At 43.9% G+C, this 17,997-nt stretch overlaps 1 protein-coding gene across 2 annotated transcripts; it reads left to right on the top strand.

The window, feature by feature from the left end:
- Window positions 1-539: 539 nt before the first annotated feature.
- On the top strand, window positions 540-17,941 carry cdca2 (cell division cycle associated 2). 2 transcript variants are annotated; one of them, XM_048242512.1, is made up of 13 exons: window positions 540-661; window positions 1,162-1,349; window positions 1,556-1,686; window positions 1,912-2,083; window positions 2,498-2,652; window positions 2,727-2,844; window positions 3,085-3,398; window positions 4,396-4,459; window positions 4,540-4,638; window positions 10,037-10,128; window positions 13,553-13,645; window positions 14,438-14,600; window positions 16,021-17,941. In XM_048242512.1, the coding sequence occupies exons 2-13, from the start codon at window positions 1,169-1,171 to the stop codon at window positions 17,268-17,270; spliced, it is 2,832 nt and encodes a 943-aa protein (XP_048098469.1). In that variant the 5' UTR covers window positions 540-661; window positions 1,162-1,168; the 3' UTR covers window positions 17,271-17,941. The 2 variants fall into 2 exon arrangements, with proteins under 2 accessions (XP_048098469.1, XP_048098466.1); XM_048242509.1 differs by having other exon boundaries at window positions 10,034-10,128.
- The last annotated feature ends 56 nt before the right edge of the window (window positions 17,942-17,997 follow it).

Raw genomic sequence — 17,997 nt, 5'->3', positions numbered from 1 at the left:
AGGTACTCTATTTCTTCTTCCTGAAGGGAGTCTTTCAAAAGTGTGATGTAGTGGATGTAAAGGATCATGGACTATTTTCGCATCTGATATAGCAAAGAAACGTTGCATAGAATTGTTAAAACAAAACAAACCACATAAAACCGAGACAGTTTTCTATATTATATTCATATCTATGTAGGACAAAATAATGACCTTTGTTTACATCTACAGTCCTAAGAAATAAGGTGGAAATGGTTTTAACACGTGACGTCTACTATGGATTTCGATTGGTCAATTCATACCAAATGAGCTCCACAAAGGGGCGCTGCTAACGTTTTTGGTACAGTAGTTCAAAAAATAGTCCTCGGCGCATATCATTTTAATATTTAAATGTTTCAAGGCCCCGGTAACAGGTGAATAATGGACATAATGATACTTATGTAATCTGTTTTATGACATTGCAAATATAATGGTTATTTCGCCTAAAAAGCACACAGCAAATGAGGTGCGTCTCGTTAGGGGCGGAGGAATACTTGACTGCAGTAAGGAGCGAAATTTGAATTCGTCAAAGACCTGTAACGTTTTGGTAGTGGTGTGTGCCTTCCTTCAATGCATTGCAATGTTCTGGCTTTGTTGGTAAACAACATACTTTAGTCGGGGGTTGGGACGATTAACTATAGAGGTAACGTAATATGTTCGTATCCCTTGCTTGCTGTATGTTAAATTAGTTGTGTTGAGGTAACGTTTCTTTCACGACAGGTCATGTTAGCAGCTAAGTTACTGTTGTGTTAGCTTACAGTGTCACCTAGAAGCTAGCTAGCTATGATATCATTATAACCACAATGTATTAAATAGATCTCGAAAGGCTTGGTTGTATGGTTGTTATATGAATGTGTGCCACAGCTGACTTGGCTTGAATATGAATGTGTGCCACAGCTGACTTGGTAACGTTAACGTTGCTGTGGCCCATGTTTGCCTAGGCTAGGTGTTAACTTTAGCTGACATTAGCCAGCTTGCAGCTGAATACGTTACTGTGTAACGTTAACGTCGTGAAGTTTCTATTTGTTACTTTGTGGATGCCTTCAAACTGAAATGTTCTATATTTGTATTGAAAACTGTCTTTAGTTATTCGCCAGTTCGATTGTGAAACAGTTTTGACTTAACCTTGCTCTACTGTGGCAGGAACTAAATGGCCAGTCTTGGTTCGACATCAGACATGGACTGCCTAAACATGGCCCTGTTGGACACCCCAACATCTCCAACCTCACCAGAACAAGGCGGGAGAACAGCACCTCTGGATTTCCCCCACGCCACACCTTTGCAATTTGGAATAACAACTAACAGCTTCTCTGTGCCCTCAAAACTCCAAGGTGAACAGCTGTTGCTGAAGAAATTATTGATCCCCCCCTGTTCAGTGTACCTTGTCATATGCTCCTCAGTAAACATCTGTGCCCCCAAACATATGTCTTGTCTTTTGCTGCTGTTCTGCAAAGCAACAAGGGTATAGTTTTCTGTTGCCTTCATATGTTGGGGGGGGAAAAACTAAGTGATAATCTTTCCACTAATCTTATCTCAGACAAATCCAGAGTGTCACAGCTGAAGGCCAGGCGGAGGTCGACAATTGGAGTCAGGGGGTCCCCAGAAACAAATGCTCTCATCCGCTACATTGCAAAGCAGAGAATGCAGGCTTCTTCACCTACAACAGAGGTATGAGCTGCCTTGGCATTGTACCTAGGACCTTGTGCAGTGTAGTCCTTGTACAATGTAGCCTAGTCCATGTACACAGTTTTTGATATTTTGTTAAGTGTGTTAGACATCTTAAGGCTGAATTTGCTTTGTGGTATTGAAGGTAGAATGAGGCTTTCAGTATCATTAATTTGGGCTTTATTTTGTTAATGGTTGTTCAGAGCTCTGCACTTTGTCTTTACACAGCATCTGCGATTGCAATCGTCACTGCCAAGAACCCAAACGCTGAAGCAGAAAATGGCTGCCTTCCAGATTGTGATGGAGGAGGTTGATGAGGAGGGGAAATTAGAATTGATGATTACTCCAGGAAAGAGCGATCAGAAGCTGGAGTGTATCGGTGCAGGCAATACCCATTCTGGTCAGTTACTGGGGAATGTACACAAGAATACTTAATTGGTCTCTATTGAGTATCAATTCAATTAGTTTCAACACTTAAGTTTGCACCCATTAAGGGTTCAGCTTCAGTAAACTGGAATTTTTATTAAAGAAAGACTATACAGATGGTAGATTGCTGTAGTTACTATGTAATGTGCACATTTTCCTTTAGCATGCTCTGTATGTCTGCAATGATTTATTGTACAGAGCTGAATGATGCACATTCTCATCAGTATGTGTGTTTCTTGGATATGTAACCCACGACTGTTGTTCTTAGCGCTTAGGTTAAACCTATTTTCTTTGGGGAGAAGACACCGATGACAGGATGTCTGCATGGGTGGATATTCTTAGTGGTAGTTTTTAACAGCTCAACTAATGAGAGCCCCAACTCTTACAGATAAACTGGACTCACTCCTGGGTAAGGAGAACAGGGTCACACCAGGCTATCTTAGCCCCGCAACACCCCCACCCTCAAAGCGAGTGTACAGAGGTCCACTACAGGAATGTGAGGGGAAGATTAGAGGGGCCACATTCTCTGCCCCTCAGGAGAAGGTACAGTAGCCTCATCTCTAAGTACAGTAGGGACTATGCACAAAGATATCAACATCAAATTTCCTCTCCCACAGGTTCGAGTTTTTGACTTTCAGAGCATTGCACATCAGGACACTACGTTTCATCGACAGGTTGAACATATGCCATTCCCTGTTCTGTCTCAACAAACTAAAGCAAGCTTAAACCGTAGAGGTAAGAATGCTATGTGTGACCCAGTGAGGTAAACTCCTGTGTGCATAGAGTTAATTATTTTGTCAAGCCCTAATAAATGTAGAATGCTCTTATTTTTAACTAGAGGAGCATAGAATTGTTATGTTAGTAAATAAATAAATTTGCGGCTTCGTGAACCATGATCATTTCTTCAGTATGGTGTCATGTTTTCAGCTCATTAATTTGAAGTCGGGGCTATTCTGTTTTTTTCCCCAACTGTAGATGAGCCTGGGGTCTCATCTGTTACCAAGAAGAAGCGGGTACATTTTGGGGCGCCGCTCTCTCCCGAGTTCTTTGACAAGACTCTCCCTCCGAGCACCCCACTACAGAAGGGTGGCACCCCATTCCGGCAGCCTGTATCAGCAGGCTCAAACTTGCGGCCGTTACTCAAGACCCCCCAGAGAAATGAAGCTTCCATTCAACAGCCTGACTTCAACAGTCCAGGTGCTGCTGATGGCTCACCGACACTCAGCCAGACCAAAGTCCTCCAAGGAACAGTGAGCAGTGACATTGTGTTCCGAGATACAGAGGATGAGGTACCATCACTAATGACTTCTTCTTCCTTGTGCTCATTCACACCTAATAGGGACTCTACACCAAGCACGTAACTGAAGCGTTCTGTTCATGTTGTGTCTGCTGCAACAATTAACTTCCACTGTAATTAATGGAATGGATTAGACCAGTCTTCTAAAACTATTTTTACCCTCAGCGAACAGAGTGCTTCACTTGCAGACATGGTGTAGCCCGGGCCTTAGATCTCTTCTTTCTTCCATGAAAATATGCCACAAAAGGTATGCCAGCTGTAATCACAGCATAGAAACCACATCTGTGATTGGGAAATATCACTAAAGGCTTCATGTGAACAGACTCTGGTACAGGGCCAGGACTGTCTTCACAGAATACACAAGTTGCCTTTGACAATTCAACCAAGGAAGTCAAGGCCACATTGCATAGTGTAAGAAAAAACATCAACTCATTGTTGCAAGGATTATTCTGTGCAGACTTTGAGTTGTTTTCTGTGCCTGGAAAGGCACACAATTACGCACCCCCTATGCTGTTCCAGCTCTTCTGATATTAAAGGTGGAGGTGGTTTAAAAGTGGCATAAACTGTGACAATTTGCATCTTTAAACAGTAATTATGCTGGTCTAGGGGAGAGAATAGAAAATCTTGCGCAAAGGGCATCTAAGTCAGTTTACTTTTACCTATAGGACAAACATATTTGAATGGATTCTGCTTTACAGCACTTTGTGCAACTTGGAGACCTCTCAGCTTTTGCCTTGGTCACTGCTGGTGTTTGTTTGTGTTATTTTCTCATGTTCTTTTATCCTTTAAGACTTACACTAAGCACCTGAAGGCAACACTGGTACTTTATGATATTGCTTTGTCTGCTCAGAGTCATCCATTTGACATGGAATGGCCAGCACCAGCTGATTCATAATACCCCCCGATATTTGTCTTCATTGTTTAAAAGGCCACTTGCTACCACAGAAATAATGGTTTAAGTGAAGTGCTTGGTTTTTTTTTTCACCCAGGTTCCTCGACTTGTACTGGAGGAGAATGCTGAGGTTGACCTTGTGACAGAGTTGAACAGTGCAGGTAATGCATATTTTTCATTTCAAAGAAGAAATAATTGGTTTCTGCAAAGAACTCCCATCCTAAGGCCCATCTGACCTCAGGTATTTCTGAAGATGCCTCCTCAAACGAGCTGAGAGGCTCCCAGGCCCATGTCGTGACCTCTCTTTTCCAGACAGAGCCCTTCCTTGAGGAACAGACAGGTACCATTCTCTAATTCCTCATCTCCAGCACCACCATCACCCACACACACTCTCTTGCTCTCACTCACTCACTCACTCACTCACTCACTCACACACACACACACACACACACACACACACACACACACACACACACACACACTTTTCCATATTGTTTTCCATACTGTTATGCAGACACATATAAACTAAAATTTACTATATACGGCTTTGGTTAGCTAAAAGTTATTTGCCTGTGCACATTAAGGCGAGACACGGCAGGTGAAAACTGTTTTTTCATGCACTGGTCAATTTCGAGATTTTGAGCTAATATGTTACCTTAGCATGTGTTCTATCACACTACTACAACAAAAAAGTCGATTTACACATTTAGGTGTTTATTTCATTAAATTGTGTCTACTCGCGCCTGTATATTTCTCCTAAATTCAGCAAAAGTTAGCATTCTAACCTTGCATGCATTCCCGCGACCGTATCCATATATGGACACTTCCTTTGTATCAGCAACCGATCGTGAAAGTTCAAAGGCGAGTCTAGGCTGAGAACGGAATCTCATTGGCTTGATTGTCTTTCAAGGCTGTTTTCTCAAAATGAGTTTCCTTATGCCTAACTATATGTAGAAGATTTTTACAGAGGGGTTTGTTGATATATATTCCTAGCCTGATTTACATGACATTTTATGCCTAAAAACATGGCAAAAATCGATTTTTTAGGGCTATTGACAGCATATTCTGATTGACAGGACAACAAAAGTAGATATTCATAAATCCCTCTGTAAATTTTTTCCCCATCTAATATCTGAACACAATGAAAACATAATTTTGAACCTGGTTGTATCCAATGCTCAGGTTTTTGCAGTGTTTAAAATGTATGCAAATTAGCCAGTTGCATATTTAATTAGATAATGCCTAATTTGCCTATGTAAACATTAAATTACAGAAAACTTGTAATACATTTTTTTCTCATATTAATGTAAGTAATCAACTGGGGAAGTTTCATAGTGATATCTGCTTGTTAAAAATGTTACCCTATTCACCTGTAGTGTCTCGCCTTAAGCAGCAATGTAATGCATGATGTAACCAAATGGTTGTGTGAAGGTGGCTGTTGAAGGCCCCACAAGTGCAAATGCTGAGGTTGAAATCATCCCTTATGAAATGGGGCAAACCTTTAAGAACCCTTTAGGGTATCGCAACATAAACTGATATGATGAGTTTTTGCTGGACATCTCCCTACTGCATTTTCAGTATGCCGTATCAAAAAGCTACCATTTTCCGCCCGTGCCCTATATTCGGCCTTTATGTGTAGGTGTCATTTGATATTAATTTCTATACTAAACCAAAACGGCGGGTTCCTAAAGAAGCGCAAGCACCCACCCCATAAGGGTATCTAAATTATCTCTGTACTAAAAATGACATTGTACAAAGTCAAAGTCTGCTTTATTGTCAATTTCTTCACATGTCAAGACATACAAAGAGATCGAAATTACGTTTCCCACTATCCCACGGTGGAGACGACATATTTTACCAATTAGGTCCACAGACAAACATAACATTCAAGTAAACAATATAAAAAGTAAAAATAAGAAGGCACATACAATGAAGAAATAAAAGCAGCAAAATTTGGGTTGAAATTGTGCATACAGTAGAGTCAATATAATAGTGCAAAAGTCAGGCCAATAAATGGCTGAGGTAGTTCTGTACAACAAGTTGCAAAGTGTACAAGTGGAGTAGTGCAAGGCAGCCATTGTGGGTCCAAAGTCCAGGATGTTATGTAGCTGAGGGTGAAGGGGGGAGAGAGTTCAGCATCCTAACAGCCTGGTGTATGAAGCTGTTGGTGAGTCTGGTGGTGCGGGAGCGCAGGCTTCTATTCAGTGCAGCTTCCGCCCCACACAGCGATACAGCTGGAGAGGATGCTCTCAATGGTGCCTCGGTAGAATGTGGTCATGATGGCTGGTGGAACACTTGCTCGCCTGAGTTTCCGCAGGAAGTACAGGTGGCGCTGAGCTTTCTTCGCCAGTGATGCAGTGTTGGTGGTCCAGGAGAGGTCTTCACTGATGTGCACCCCCAGGAATTTGGTGCTGCTCACTCTCAACAATCTCCTTGGTCTTGCTGACGTTCAGCAGGAGGTTGTTGTCCCTGCACCACGTGGTCAGAAGGTCGACCTCCAACCTGTATTGAGTCTCGTCGCCCTTGGTGATGAGACCCACCAGAGTTGTGTCGTCAGCAAATTTCACTATCTGGTTGTTGCTGTAGGTTGCTGTGCAGTCATGCGTCAGCAGGGTGAAGAGCAGCGGACTGAGCACGCAGCCTTGGGGGGCCCCCGTGCTCAGTGTGATGCTGCTTGAGATATTGTTGCCAACACTTACTTGAGGCCTCTGACAGAGGAAGTCCAGTCCTCATGGGTGCCGCAGAAACGTGACTGACACTAGGCTAATAAAATGAACCTGAAATAAAATAATGCATAATTTTGGAATCTTTCTTCTAGCTTTGTCACGCAGTTAAGTAAATGGAGGCCACATCAGAGAAACATATCACATCAGAACACCGAAGCTGCAATCATGGTTTGGAACGTATCCTGTATCTACAGAATTTACAGTGCTTGATAGCGGATTAGTTGTCATAGCGTTGTGTCACCGTTAATTAGCCAGCAACCTGGACAGGTTTTTGAAAAGAAAAGCTCCAGAGTGTGATACATTACGCCCACATCATCCTCTTCATCTTGCGGTCATTCAGTGAAGTAGGTAGAGACCTAGCAAGACTAAGAAACAACAATATGATAATTACCTCACGATTCATCTTCCAGGGGTGGGTAGTATCGAGGAACGGCAACTTTCCATATTCCTTTTTCAAAACTGTACTTTTACTTTCACTCAAGTACATTTTTGCGCAAGTAATCTACTCTTTACTCATTTCAATTTTCAATTGCCTTTCGTTACGAGTACATGTTTTTATTATCGGAGAAGAAAGTATCTCGAGGGAGAAAAGCGCACCCCTCCCTCGGTGCACAACGGCATGGGAGAAAAGCGCACCCCTCCCTCGGTGCACAACGGCATGGGAGAAAAGAAACAGGGCTTCAGAATCCATCGTTACGTTGCCCCGCGATTATAAAAGTAATGACTGGCCTGACCATGTTGTAGCAGCCTACTACACTACTAGTACTCTATATATGAGAGCTGTGGACCAGGAGCTATGTGTGTGTCAGTCATCCATTCCTGCGAGAATAGAGTGGTTGTGTGCATTGTCCCAGGCCCAAGTCTCTCACTGAGTAAGTCGGTGTGTGTGTGTGTGTGTGTCCGTGTGTGTGCGCGCGTGTGTGTGCGTGAGTTGTAGTATGCTACTGTACATGCGTTATGCATTTGTTGGTCTTCAGAGACAGTGTGTGTATTGTAATGATAATAAGTTTGGGGTGCCTTGAGATTTTTCATTCATGTAAAGGGTGCCGCGATTGAAAAAAAGGTTGAGAAACACTGCTCCAGTGGAATTTTGATTTCGTGACGAGAATTGTCGGTCTAACGTTGATGTGCCGAGTGAGTGGGCGGAAATGGGGCACCCACCAGCCCCGCACCCAACTCTAAGCAAAATTGGATATTTTAGGCAGTGAAAGCTCCTGTTAAGAACCAAGTCAGATTTTGTTCAAATGTACACACTTATGGCTACTGAAAAATGTGCGATTCATCAATCAAATATTATTTTGAAGTATTAAAAAACATCTTTGTTTCCAAATTTCTAACAAAAGGGGCGGAAATTGGTGCTTTTACAATATCTCTCTATCCCTCTCTAGTGTGGGTTATAGGGCATCAGTTGACAATTTTTTTTTTTAATTAATTTTACCCAATGAAATGGGCCAAGAAAAGTATCAGTGTACAGAATTCCCACCCATCCTGGTAAACTTTGGTAAAATTGGACCACATTTCCATTCATGGAAAACAGATGGAAAATGAGAGAAATTGTTAAATGTCCTGGGAAATGGTCCAGGTGTTGTCTTAGAGAATTGTTTCATCAGTCTTCCATTTCCCTATACAAGAATAGGTTGTATTTGATTATGTTACATCGCTTATAACCCACTCCCACTTATAACCAAGTCATGTCACATGGTAGCACGTGTAGTTTGGAAAACATAACAGCTTATGTGGCCTTATCAGATATTCTAGATGTTTACCAGTCTGCAAATTATCTGTGAAACATGGCGTTGAATGAATACGGTTCAGCTAATACAGTAATTGAAACTATAAGCTGTATTTTGTGTTACTGTTCACTATATCAGCTCATAGGCGCTGTTTTCATCCTTAAAGATGCCTGCATCTTCCTCTGAGAGAAAAAGGGACGGTGTTAGCTCTGCCGCCGGAGAAGTGAGAACGAGCTACTCGCCAGTGATGAGAAAGATATTGATGTAGTGGAGACAGCAGTCACCCAGCAGAGCTTTTTGGCTGCGGCTTTATTACTTCGGAGACCTGGGGTTGAGGTCGGGGGCTGCTCTCTCCCTTCACTACATATTGTGTAAGAAGAAGGATGGCTTGCCATGGGGCTGTCAGAGACATGCCACAGAGAGCAACATATTAGTGTAGGGTGCAGCCCCTGTCTGTCATATCTGCAAGGTCATCTCCAAAAATGTCTTGTGACAATGATGTCTAGAAAAGAGTGGGGACCCTGAGTGTAGTCTTGCCCTTAGACGTATCTACCGAGGTCTGCAGTGATATGAGATGTGCAAAAAGTCTGCTGCTGGATTATTATTATTTTTCAAGTTGCACACATGGGAAATAACTCCATGTCCCCGTGGACAACTCCACTAACAATCCAATTTCATATTCCATTCCATCTACATTAAACTAAGATGTGCTGACAGTCCTGATTCCTGCACATAAAGATTTCTACCCTGTACTTGTATCAGATGAGTAGGGAAGTGCTGAAACTTCACACAGGACTTGGAAATAACTTTACTGTCAACTTTACACAAATCACGTGATTGACACTGTAACATTTTTCTTAAATGTATGCTATAACAATCTAATTTCATTTACATTGAGATAAGGTATTTCAATTATTCTAAATTTTCATGTTTATTGCGAAGATATAGTAACATTTATGGGCTTCTTTTGAGCCACCGGTAGCAATGTTCCATGTGTCCCAAGAACCCTCCTGAAAAAACTTTCTTTAAAGGTTCACGTAGTATAGAACACTTCGGCCTACCTTTTTATCCCAAAAAGATCAGTTTGGGGACACCCCATCCCTAAACATGAACGCAAAGGGTAGATGTTTCAGAATGGGAATGGATTTATTTTGTCCTGGGTGGGTAAGAGCCCTTTGCTCACTCAGTAGTTAATGGCTGAATCTGAGCTGTGGTGGCAGGGGTTTGTGTGGATGTCAGATTAAAGGCTGAATCTGAGCTGTGTGCTTTTCTCCAGCAGGATCTGAGCTGAAGCTCGTCTCTTCCCCCCAGCAGCAGCAGGACCCCGCCACCTCGAGCAGCCCTGCCAGGCCCCGCGGCAGGAAGAGGAAGGTAACATCTCAAGAGTTGTGGCTCTTCAAATGGACGCTTCTATCTCTCTGTGCATAAGCGCAGGCTTTGATGAAGCCTCCCCATGCACTGAAGGTGTTGACATGAGTGCCTGCCTCTATGTTCCAGCAACCCTCCGCAGAAGCAGCAGCAGCAGCTGTTGAGAGTGAGCCCCCGTCGGAGAGGACGAGGCCCAGCCACGGGCTCCCACATCTGCCTCAGGGAAGAAGGTGTGTCAGTCGGAACAGAAGCGGGTGCGTTTCGGTGCGCCACTCTCCCCAGAATTCTTTGACAAGACTCTCCCTCCCAGCACCCCGCTACATAAGGGGAGCACCCCATTCCGTCAGCCAGCCTCTGCGGGGGCAAAGCTGTGCTCTGTGCTAAAGACTCCGCAGAGAGATGAAACCGCACTTCAACAGCCCGAGCTCTGCCGTCCAGAGGCCACCGATGGCTCACCCACCCTCAGCCATACCAAAGCCCTGGAAGCAGCTGTGAGCAGTGAACTCATGCTCCAAGATACAGAGCAACAGGTAATTACTACTATTATTATTATTATTATTATTATTATTATTATTATTTTTGGGATTTTGTACCTTTATTTGATACACAGGTCCCCATGGGCAATCCCCCCCCCACACACACACATCAATGACTGATGCCCTTGTAGTCTTCAAGTTATGTATGTATAATTAGTCAAATTAAAAACAAAACACACCATCATCATTTCAAATCTAACTTCTTTATAGCCTAGAAAATACTGTCCTTAAATTGTGTGCATGCACTGTTGCTGCAGTTTGAGTCTACTGATATGCGCTCTCAGTAAATGTCAGAGAAATACTCCCACTGTCAAGCCTTGGGCTGATAATCAATATTTGAAGTAAGTGTTCAGTCACAGCAATTAGGATAAGAATAGTTATATAATAATCCAATAAAATCTATATAGTATAAATCTCTCTCTGCCTGCTTTACAGAACAGTGGATTTGCACTCTCAATTAATTAACTAATGGATGCTTAAATTGTGCTATATTTTTCCTCCTTGAACAAAAGCGTGCAGAAATAAATTGCAGTGTTATGCGTTCAAATAAATTAAAATGGGGAGAGAGATGGTGCTCGATCAGTACTATAAGGAATATGAGCAGCTTATGAAATTGGCTTATTCACTGTCTCCCCTAGAGTTAGATAAGTGGGCAAAAGCATGTTTGTCTCCGAGCATACATTCAGTCCGGCAGCGCCCCTGTTAGCTTAGTTTAGGATCTTTCGTAACCGGAAAGCATGTTGTGAGTAAAAGCAAAGTCATTTTAGGCAAGTCTCCCCACTCGGCGGCCATATACCAACGTTTTATGGGCACTCATCAGGCACAGTCTTTGGGTCGAACTGCGCGCAAGCAAGGCTTCACGACACACAATCTTGCTCCAGCTTGCTCACAACATATGATTGGCACGATGTCTTCACAACACACCATATGATTGGCTCAATGTATTCACATGTCGACGTTTTGCCGAGGAAGGGGTGGGATATGTGTAGACAACGGCCATATTGGCGTGACAAACTAGCCCCATGCATTTATATGGAGTATTTTTTGAGTGCTGTGTCTCCTCATTAGAAAGTCTCTGGTAAAAGTGAGCCAAAAAAAGAAAAATCCCTGATTACTTGCCATTTGGCATACTTACAAATGGCATTACAGATTAAGACGAGGCCATGTCCTAGGCGGATATTGACTTGGGACTATATTGGGGTGAAGCACACATGAGTACCTTGTCTATCTCGCCACAGCACGGACAATCTCTGCGCGAAAAAAGCAGAAAAAGGCCTTGTTCCTTTTAAAAGGCCAACTAATGAACACTGCACAGTTTAACTAAAGGCTGCTGCTTTTCAAAAGATTTATACATGTAGCATCAGGATGTGTGAAGGTTGACCCAGAAGTGTCTCTGTCAAACATTTTGTTTTCTGTCTGCACCTTAAGCAGCCATTGAAAAATAATTGACTTTCCCCTGTGTATTTGTGTGTCTATAACCCGTCACCTTTGCCATTGCAGAATGATAAGATGGATATTACTCTAGGTGCTTAGCAAAGCTTGTGGTCATGGAGAAACGTCACAACTTCTGTTAAGCAGAGGTTTCACAGAAAGCGCTCGCTCATTGTTTTGTCGTCTTCTGACATTTGATCCTTCGATATTTACACAAAGTAAACATTTACTTCTGTGGCTTCGGCCTTATTTGATATTTGATATATTGGTAATCCCGGGAGATTGTCAATGGAGACCTTTTTTTTTTTTTTTTTTTTTTTTTTATTATTTTTTTTTTTATTTTTTTTTAGAAAATCAAACTAAGGAACTTTATTTCTTCTTTTTTTTTAAATCTCAGATCCCCAGATTTCTTCTTGAGGAAGATGATGAGGTTGTGCCAGAGGTGAAGAGTGCAGGTAATATAAATTGTGTTACTTGGAGGAGGAAATAATTGCCTCCTACACTGATCTCCCATCCTAAGACCTCTCTGACCCCACAGATAATTTCAAAGATGCCTCCCTAGATGAGTTGGCTGACTCCCAGACACCAAACATGAGCTCCTCTTACCAAGTGGAACCTGTCTTGGAGAAACAGACAGGTACAATTCTGTGATCCCCCCCCCCTCCCTCTCTTGCTCCCTCTTTCCCACATTCTCTCATTCTAGTCTTCTGTAATTCTCTCTCATCATCTGCCACAGAGTGTGTGTGTGTATGTGTGTGTGTGTGTGTACCCTCCTCCTGCTCCCCAGGCTGTGGTGGCAGGGGTTTGTGTGAATGTCAGATTAAAGGCTGAATCTGAGCTGTGTGCTTTTCTCCAGCAGGAGCTGAGCTGAAGCTCGTCTCCTCCCCCCAGCAGCAGCAGGAGCAGCAGCAGCAGCCGCCTCCTCCGTCACCACCTCCTCTCCAGCATGAGGAGCCACAGCAGGACCCCGCCACCTCCAGCAGCCCTGCCAGGCCCCGCGGCAGGAAGAGGAAGGTAACATCTCGAGAGTTGCGAACTCTTCAAATGAACACTTTTCCCACTGTTTTATTCATTATTATTTTTTATATATATAATTTATTTATTTTTAACTTTAGCTCTGGCTTTGATGCACATTGCTAGCCTGGCTAGCGCCACCACTTCTCAATGAGACGTGGTCTGGGAACCAAACGTTCATTTTCTCGTATTTGAAAAAAATGCCCAGATCCGTTTATTGGGTGCCACGGATGTCTATCAAATGCGCCTGTGCATAGCTCATCATCGCCTTGCTTTCCCCCCCCTTCTGTGATTGGTTCCCTATCTCAGGCGAAAATTTGCTCCATGGTCTCCAGGCTGCCTTAGCAGCGTGAATCAAATCGCGCGCAAGGCAGCATGGGAACACCCAGGCTAGCGCATTGCTATATACACTAAAGACTCACCAGTGCCTGTTTTCTTACTTCCAGCCACCGGCGGCAGCACATGCTGAGAGCGAACCCCAGCCAGGAAGGCGGAGGCCCAGCCGCTCGGCTGCGGTCTCGGCCTCAGGGAAGATGAAGGTGCCTAGAGAAGCTCCAGTTGGATCAGTCTTCTTACACACACACACACTGTTTGTTTTGTTATGACTGACTGCACCACGCAGAGCTTAAAAGCAGTCACAAGACTCCAAATTGAACATGCTGTGTGAAGTTGGCACAACAGTGATGCAGTGGATATGCAGTCTCCACAACAGAAGATAAAATACAAGAATCTGTACCAAGAGTGATGTAATGTTCCTAAGAGAGACAGAAATATTGTAAAATTCTATTTTGAAAGCTGCACTTTTGTTGGGTCTGTAGATCCTCCAAAGTGAATGGTGTGCTGGACAAAGAAATAGTCTACGCAACCCACACAAGTCTCACGCACCCTTGCTTACATAAAGGCACACTAGGGGAAGGCGATAACTACTACACTACACTAACGGTTGGAGGTATATTGATCATCTATAGATAGCATTCAACAGAACACTATGAGGTATGCGTCTCTCTAACCCATAACAAAGCACACAGAACAACTCTCAAGGAGAACACAGAAAGATACAAACACAATGTGTACAGGAGAAAGAAAACCTGTGAGACAAATAGTACTTGAGACAAGGTTGGCGGACAGCATTTCCATTTTATTCTTGGATAACAAGTTACCTCAAGTGTGTATTGACAGAACAGACAGACATTGACAGAAATGTGTTCCTGCTTTTATTTTAAATTAGAGCCATGGCTATTTTCCAAACATAATGCATCAAAAATGTTGTGTCGGCTGAAGTGTATTTCGGGTTGTTTCAAATGTTTTTTTGGGGCGGGGGGTCTCTCAAGGACTCTGCAGGAAAGCGGCGTTTTGGAAGTAAGGAGGTGGACCGCTCTCTGTATGGGAGGAGAGTATACGCCTCCAAAAACCCTCTGCTCAGCCCCGTCTTTGAATCCCAGGGTTCCAGCAGTGGTGGCGTCACTCCAGCTAACCCGTCTGGAACATCCACAGGTAGTACACCCTAATTAAGACACTTAACTGCCTTTAAGATTGGGCCTCTAAAGGAAAGGACGGTGTGTACCAGCCATAGCTATAACAACAAGGTGGATTGGTGTGTGTGTGGTGGGGGGTAATAATCTTCTGTCTCTTTGGACCTGGTACTGGAAATGCCATTATGTCAGTGAGTCAGAAAGTTTAACGTTGGTGTATTTTCTGTCTGTATTATCCACTGAAAGATCAGGGCTGAAGCTGTGGCGAGTATAATGCCAGTCATCTTGTCCTTGATGGTGATGGGGAGCAATTCACTTTCCAAGCACAAATGGCTTGAATTTGGATTTCAAAGAAGAGACCTTCACTCCTGCTGCCATGCTGTGTCTCTTCTTTAAGTGATTTCATTCAGTTGATTTGTCCCTGGGCCAGGAAAAGCAAATATATTTGAATAGTACATTTCATAGTCAGTGGGGCTTGACAAAATGTGATAGAAAACTGAAATATGAATGAATGAACCTGACAATACAAATTTAAACAGCAAAACCATTTATAGTAGAAAATAATGTAGGTTAAGGACGATGCACTTGCATGGAAATAATCTGAAAGCATGACATACCTCAACTGTAATAAAAGATTCATCCCCTGGAAAAATGTGTGAACCACATAAAGCCTACATTTCGAGGTTGAGGATGTTGCAGCTAAAACAATCATTGAAGGATAGATCTGGAGATTTCACTGACAATATATGGATGAGTCAAGAAATCACTCAGCCATGATCTCAATAATAGTTTTGACATTTGACTAGCTTGATATTGTCTGGCTTGTAACAATAGCCATGGAAAAGTGCCTGAGATTTGACAATATTTGCAGCATGACTTTAGTCCAGCTCTTTCCAGAGAAGCACTGGAACGCTCTCATGTCCAGCCTGGCTTGGGCAGTATTTCAATTATTGTATTATATATAAATAATACTATATATATATATATATATATATATATATATATATTTTTTAGTTGTTAAACATTTTAGACAATTGTGTGTGAGCATAGCCAAATGCGATTTATAAACAGTACAGTAATGAAGAGGAGTTACATACAAAATCTGCACAGAAATAAGCTGAGGTTCTTGAATGTGTCCTTGTTGAAAGGGTGGGAAAACAGACTAGTTATGGCTGAGTATTATGATGTTTAGAATTGTCAATGCTGTTTTTTAAATAAGCTTTCATCACATGTGCAGCAAAGTGAACATAACAGCCAGTTACAGAGGCAGGGTCACAGAGTACAATATCACTACATACCAATCTACTATTAGCCATTAATAGCATTTCTGGCCATGATTATTACACATCAACAAAGGATGCTTCAGGTGTCGAGTGGTGAATTTCTACCTGTTGTATGAATGTGGGAGGGCAGAAATTCAACCTCATGTCCATGTTTCACAGGGAATGGAGTTCCTCGCAAGTCCCTGCCTACTCAGAGTTCCCAAAGTGAAATTGTTAGTGATGTCGTCACTGCTGCCAGCAGGTGGCGCCAACGCTTCTGCCCCCAGCCCACTGAGGAACCCTCAGACATGAGTGACCTCACCGAGGCCCAGCAGGCCACAGGGGACCATCCTCCTGAAATCCCCGCAGACGGATCAGAGGTGAGCAGCCTGCCGTCCCAGGCCGCATCCAGCACCACACCCAGAGGCAGGGGCCGCCCTAGTAGGGCCAATCCCAAACCCAAGACTCCAAAAGCTGAAGCTGCCCCGGCCAAGCCCACGGTCAGACGCAGCAGGGGCAGAAGAAGTGGCTCCCTGCGTAGCGATGCTGCTGCCCACATGACTGAGGCCCAGCCTGCTGGCGAGGAACATGAGAACGTAACTGGGCAGAGCAGAGGCCAGATCCACCCCGAGGCAGAATCAGCGCTCTCCAGCCAGCCCACTCGTGACCATCATGAGAGTGGTGGCCTTCAGCTGAGCCCTCGCCACTCCACTGAGACTGCCGACACCCACGGGGCTGAAGCAGCGCTGTCCCACGAGCCCTGCGGCGAGACCGAGCATCAGACCGTGACGAGCGCTGATGGCAGACAGAGCCCTGCCATGGAGGGAGATGAGAGTGACGTGGACACTCTACAGCACCAGGATCCAGCTGGTCCCTCAGGCAAGCAGAGGAAGAGAGCAGTTGGAGGCAGAGCCAAACGGAGGAGCTCTCGGATACAGCTCAGCGCAGTGATGGAGGAGGGTGGCCCTGGACAGGAGAACGGAGAGGTGACCGATGAGAAGGAATCTGAACTCCCAGCTCCGTCTGGGTTGGAGGACTCGGGCAAGGCTGGCGTGTCCGAGTCCAAGGGTACAGACAAAAATGGCCTGGAGGACAGGGACGCGCAGGAACACAGAGTGAACTCGCATGCAGACAACAAGACTAGTCTGGCACCGTGGCAGCAGATAGAGTTCAGTATTGAGGACGTGCTCAAGCCGGTGCCGTCGAGCAGGCGTTCAGTGCGGCGCAGCCTAAGGAACCGGAGCGAGCAGGTGTCCGAGTCCGGGGCCTTTTCCGGCCTGGCATGGGTGGCACACACTTCCCCCGACATTGCCGCGCCCCGCCGAGCGGGCCGCAGAAGAAACAGCTCACGCCTCAGCATCAACCTCCAGCCCCCAAACCTTCTGGAAGAGCCCGAACCCCAGGATGAACCTGAGCCAGCAGAGCCATGAAGGCATACTGTGCTCTATAAGTTTACCAAACCGTGGGAGAAGACTTTCTTTTAGATCTGTTTTTGGAGGAGGTTGGTTTTATATCTAATCTTTTATGTTTTTTGTTTTCTTTTGTTTTTATATTTTTTTTTACCTAATCATTCATCTGGCTCTCTGTGGCAAACCCATCCCTGAAGCTGTTGGAAGCATCACAGTGCATTCCTAATATCTAATATATTCTATGTACATCGAAACATCTGAGCCCGGTTCGAAACAAGCACTCTGACTTCCATTGTGTGACCCCTGTAAATATACCTCTTTTATTCGCCATTAAAACCACTGAATGATGCCCTGATTGACCATCATTTCACAGAGAGCAGTTTTTCGAGAGGCAATTATCCACATGTTAGTATGACTCACTATCCAAACAAATGACGGTCATTAAACAGGAAACTGTTGTAATTTGTGTTTGTAGACACATCCATACAGCACATCACTTCTGTGTGATTCACTGAGAGTTTCAGTGTTGTTGTCATGATTCATAAGCATCTCTTAAAATACATGTGGTCACCAGGCTCACCAGTTTCTGCTTGGTAGTCATGTAATAATTTGAAGGTTAAGTTACTGGTCCTGTTCTTCTGCCCATGAATGATGTCTACTGTATTATTAAACTCAGATGTTGGGAAACGTTGGTACATTTGCATTGTCCATTGATGAGCACAGGTCACTAGTACAAACCTTTTTTCAA

The sequence above is a fragment of the Alosa alosa genome, chromosome 5, assembly GCF_017589495.1.
Source record: "Alosa alosa isolate M-15738 ecotype Scorff River chromosome 5, AALO_Geno_1.1, whole genome shotgun sequence".
In the NCBI taxonomy this organism is placed as follows: domain Eukaryota; kingdom Metazoa; phylum Chordata; class Actinopteri; order Clupeiformes; family Clupeidae; genus Alosa; species Alosa alosa.
The sequence above is the reverse complement of the archived record's forward strand: the minus strand, read 5'-3'. Positions and strand labels throughout refer to the sequence as shown.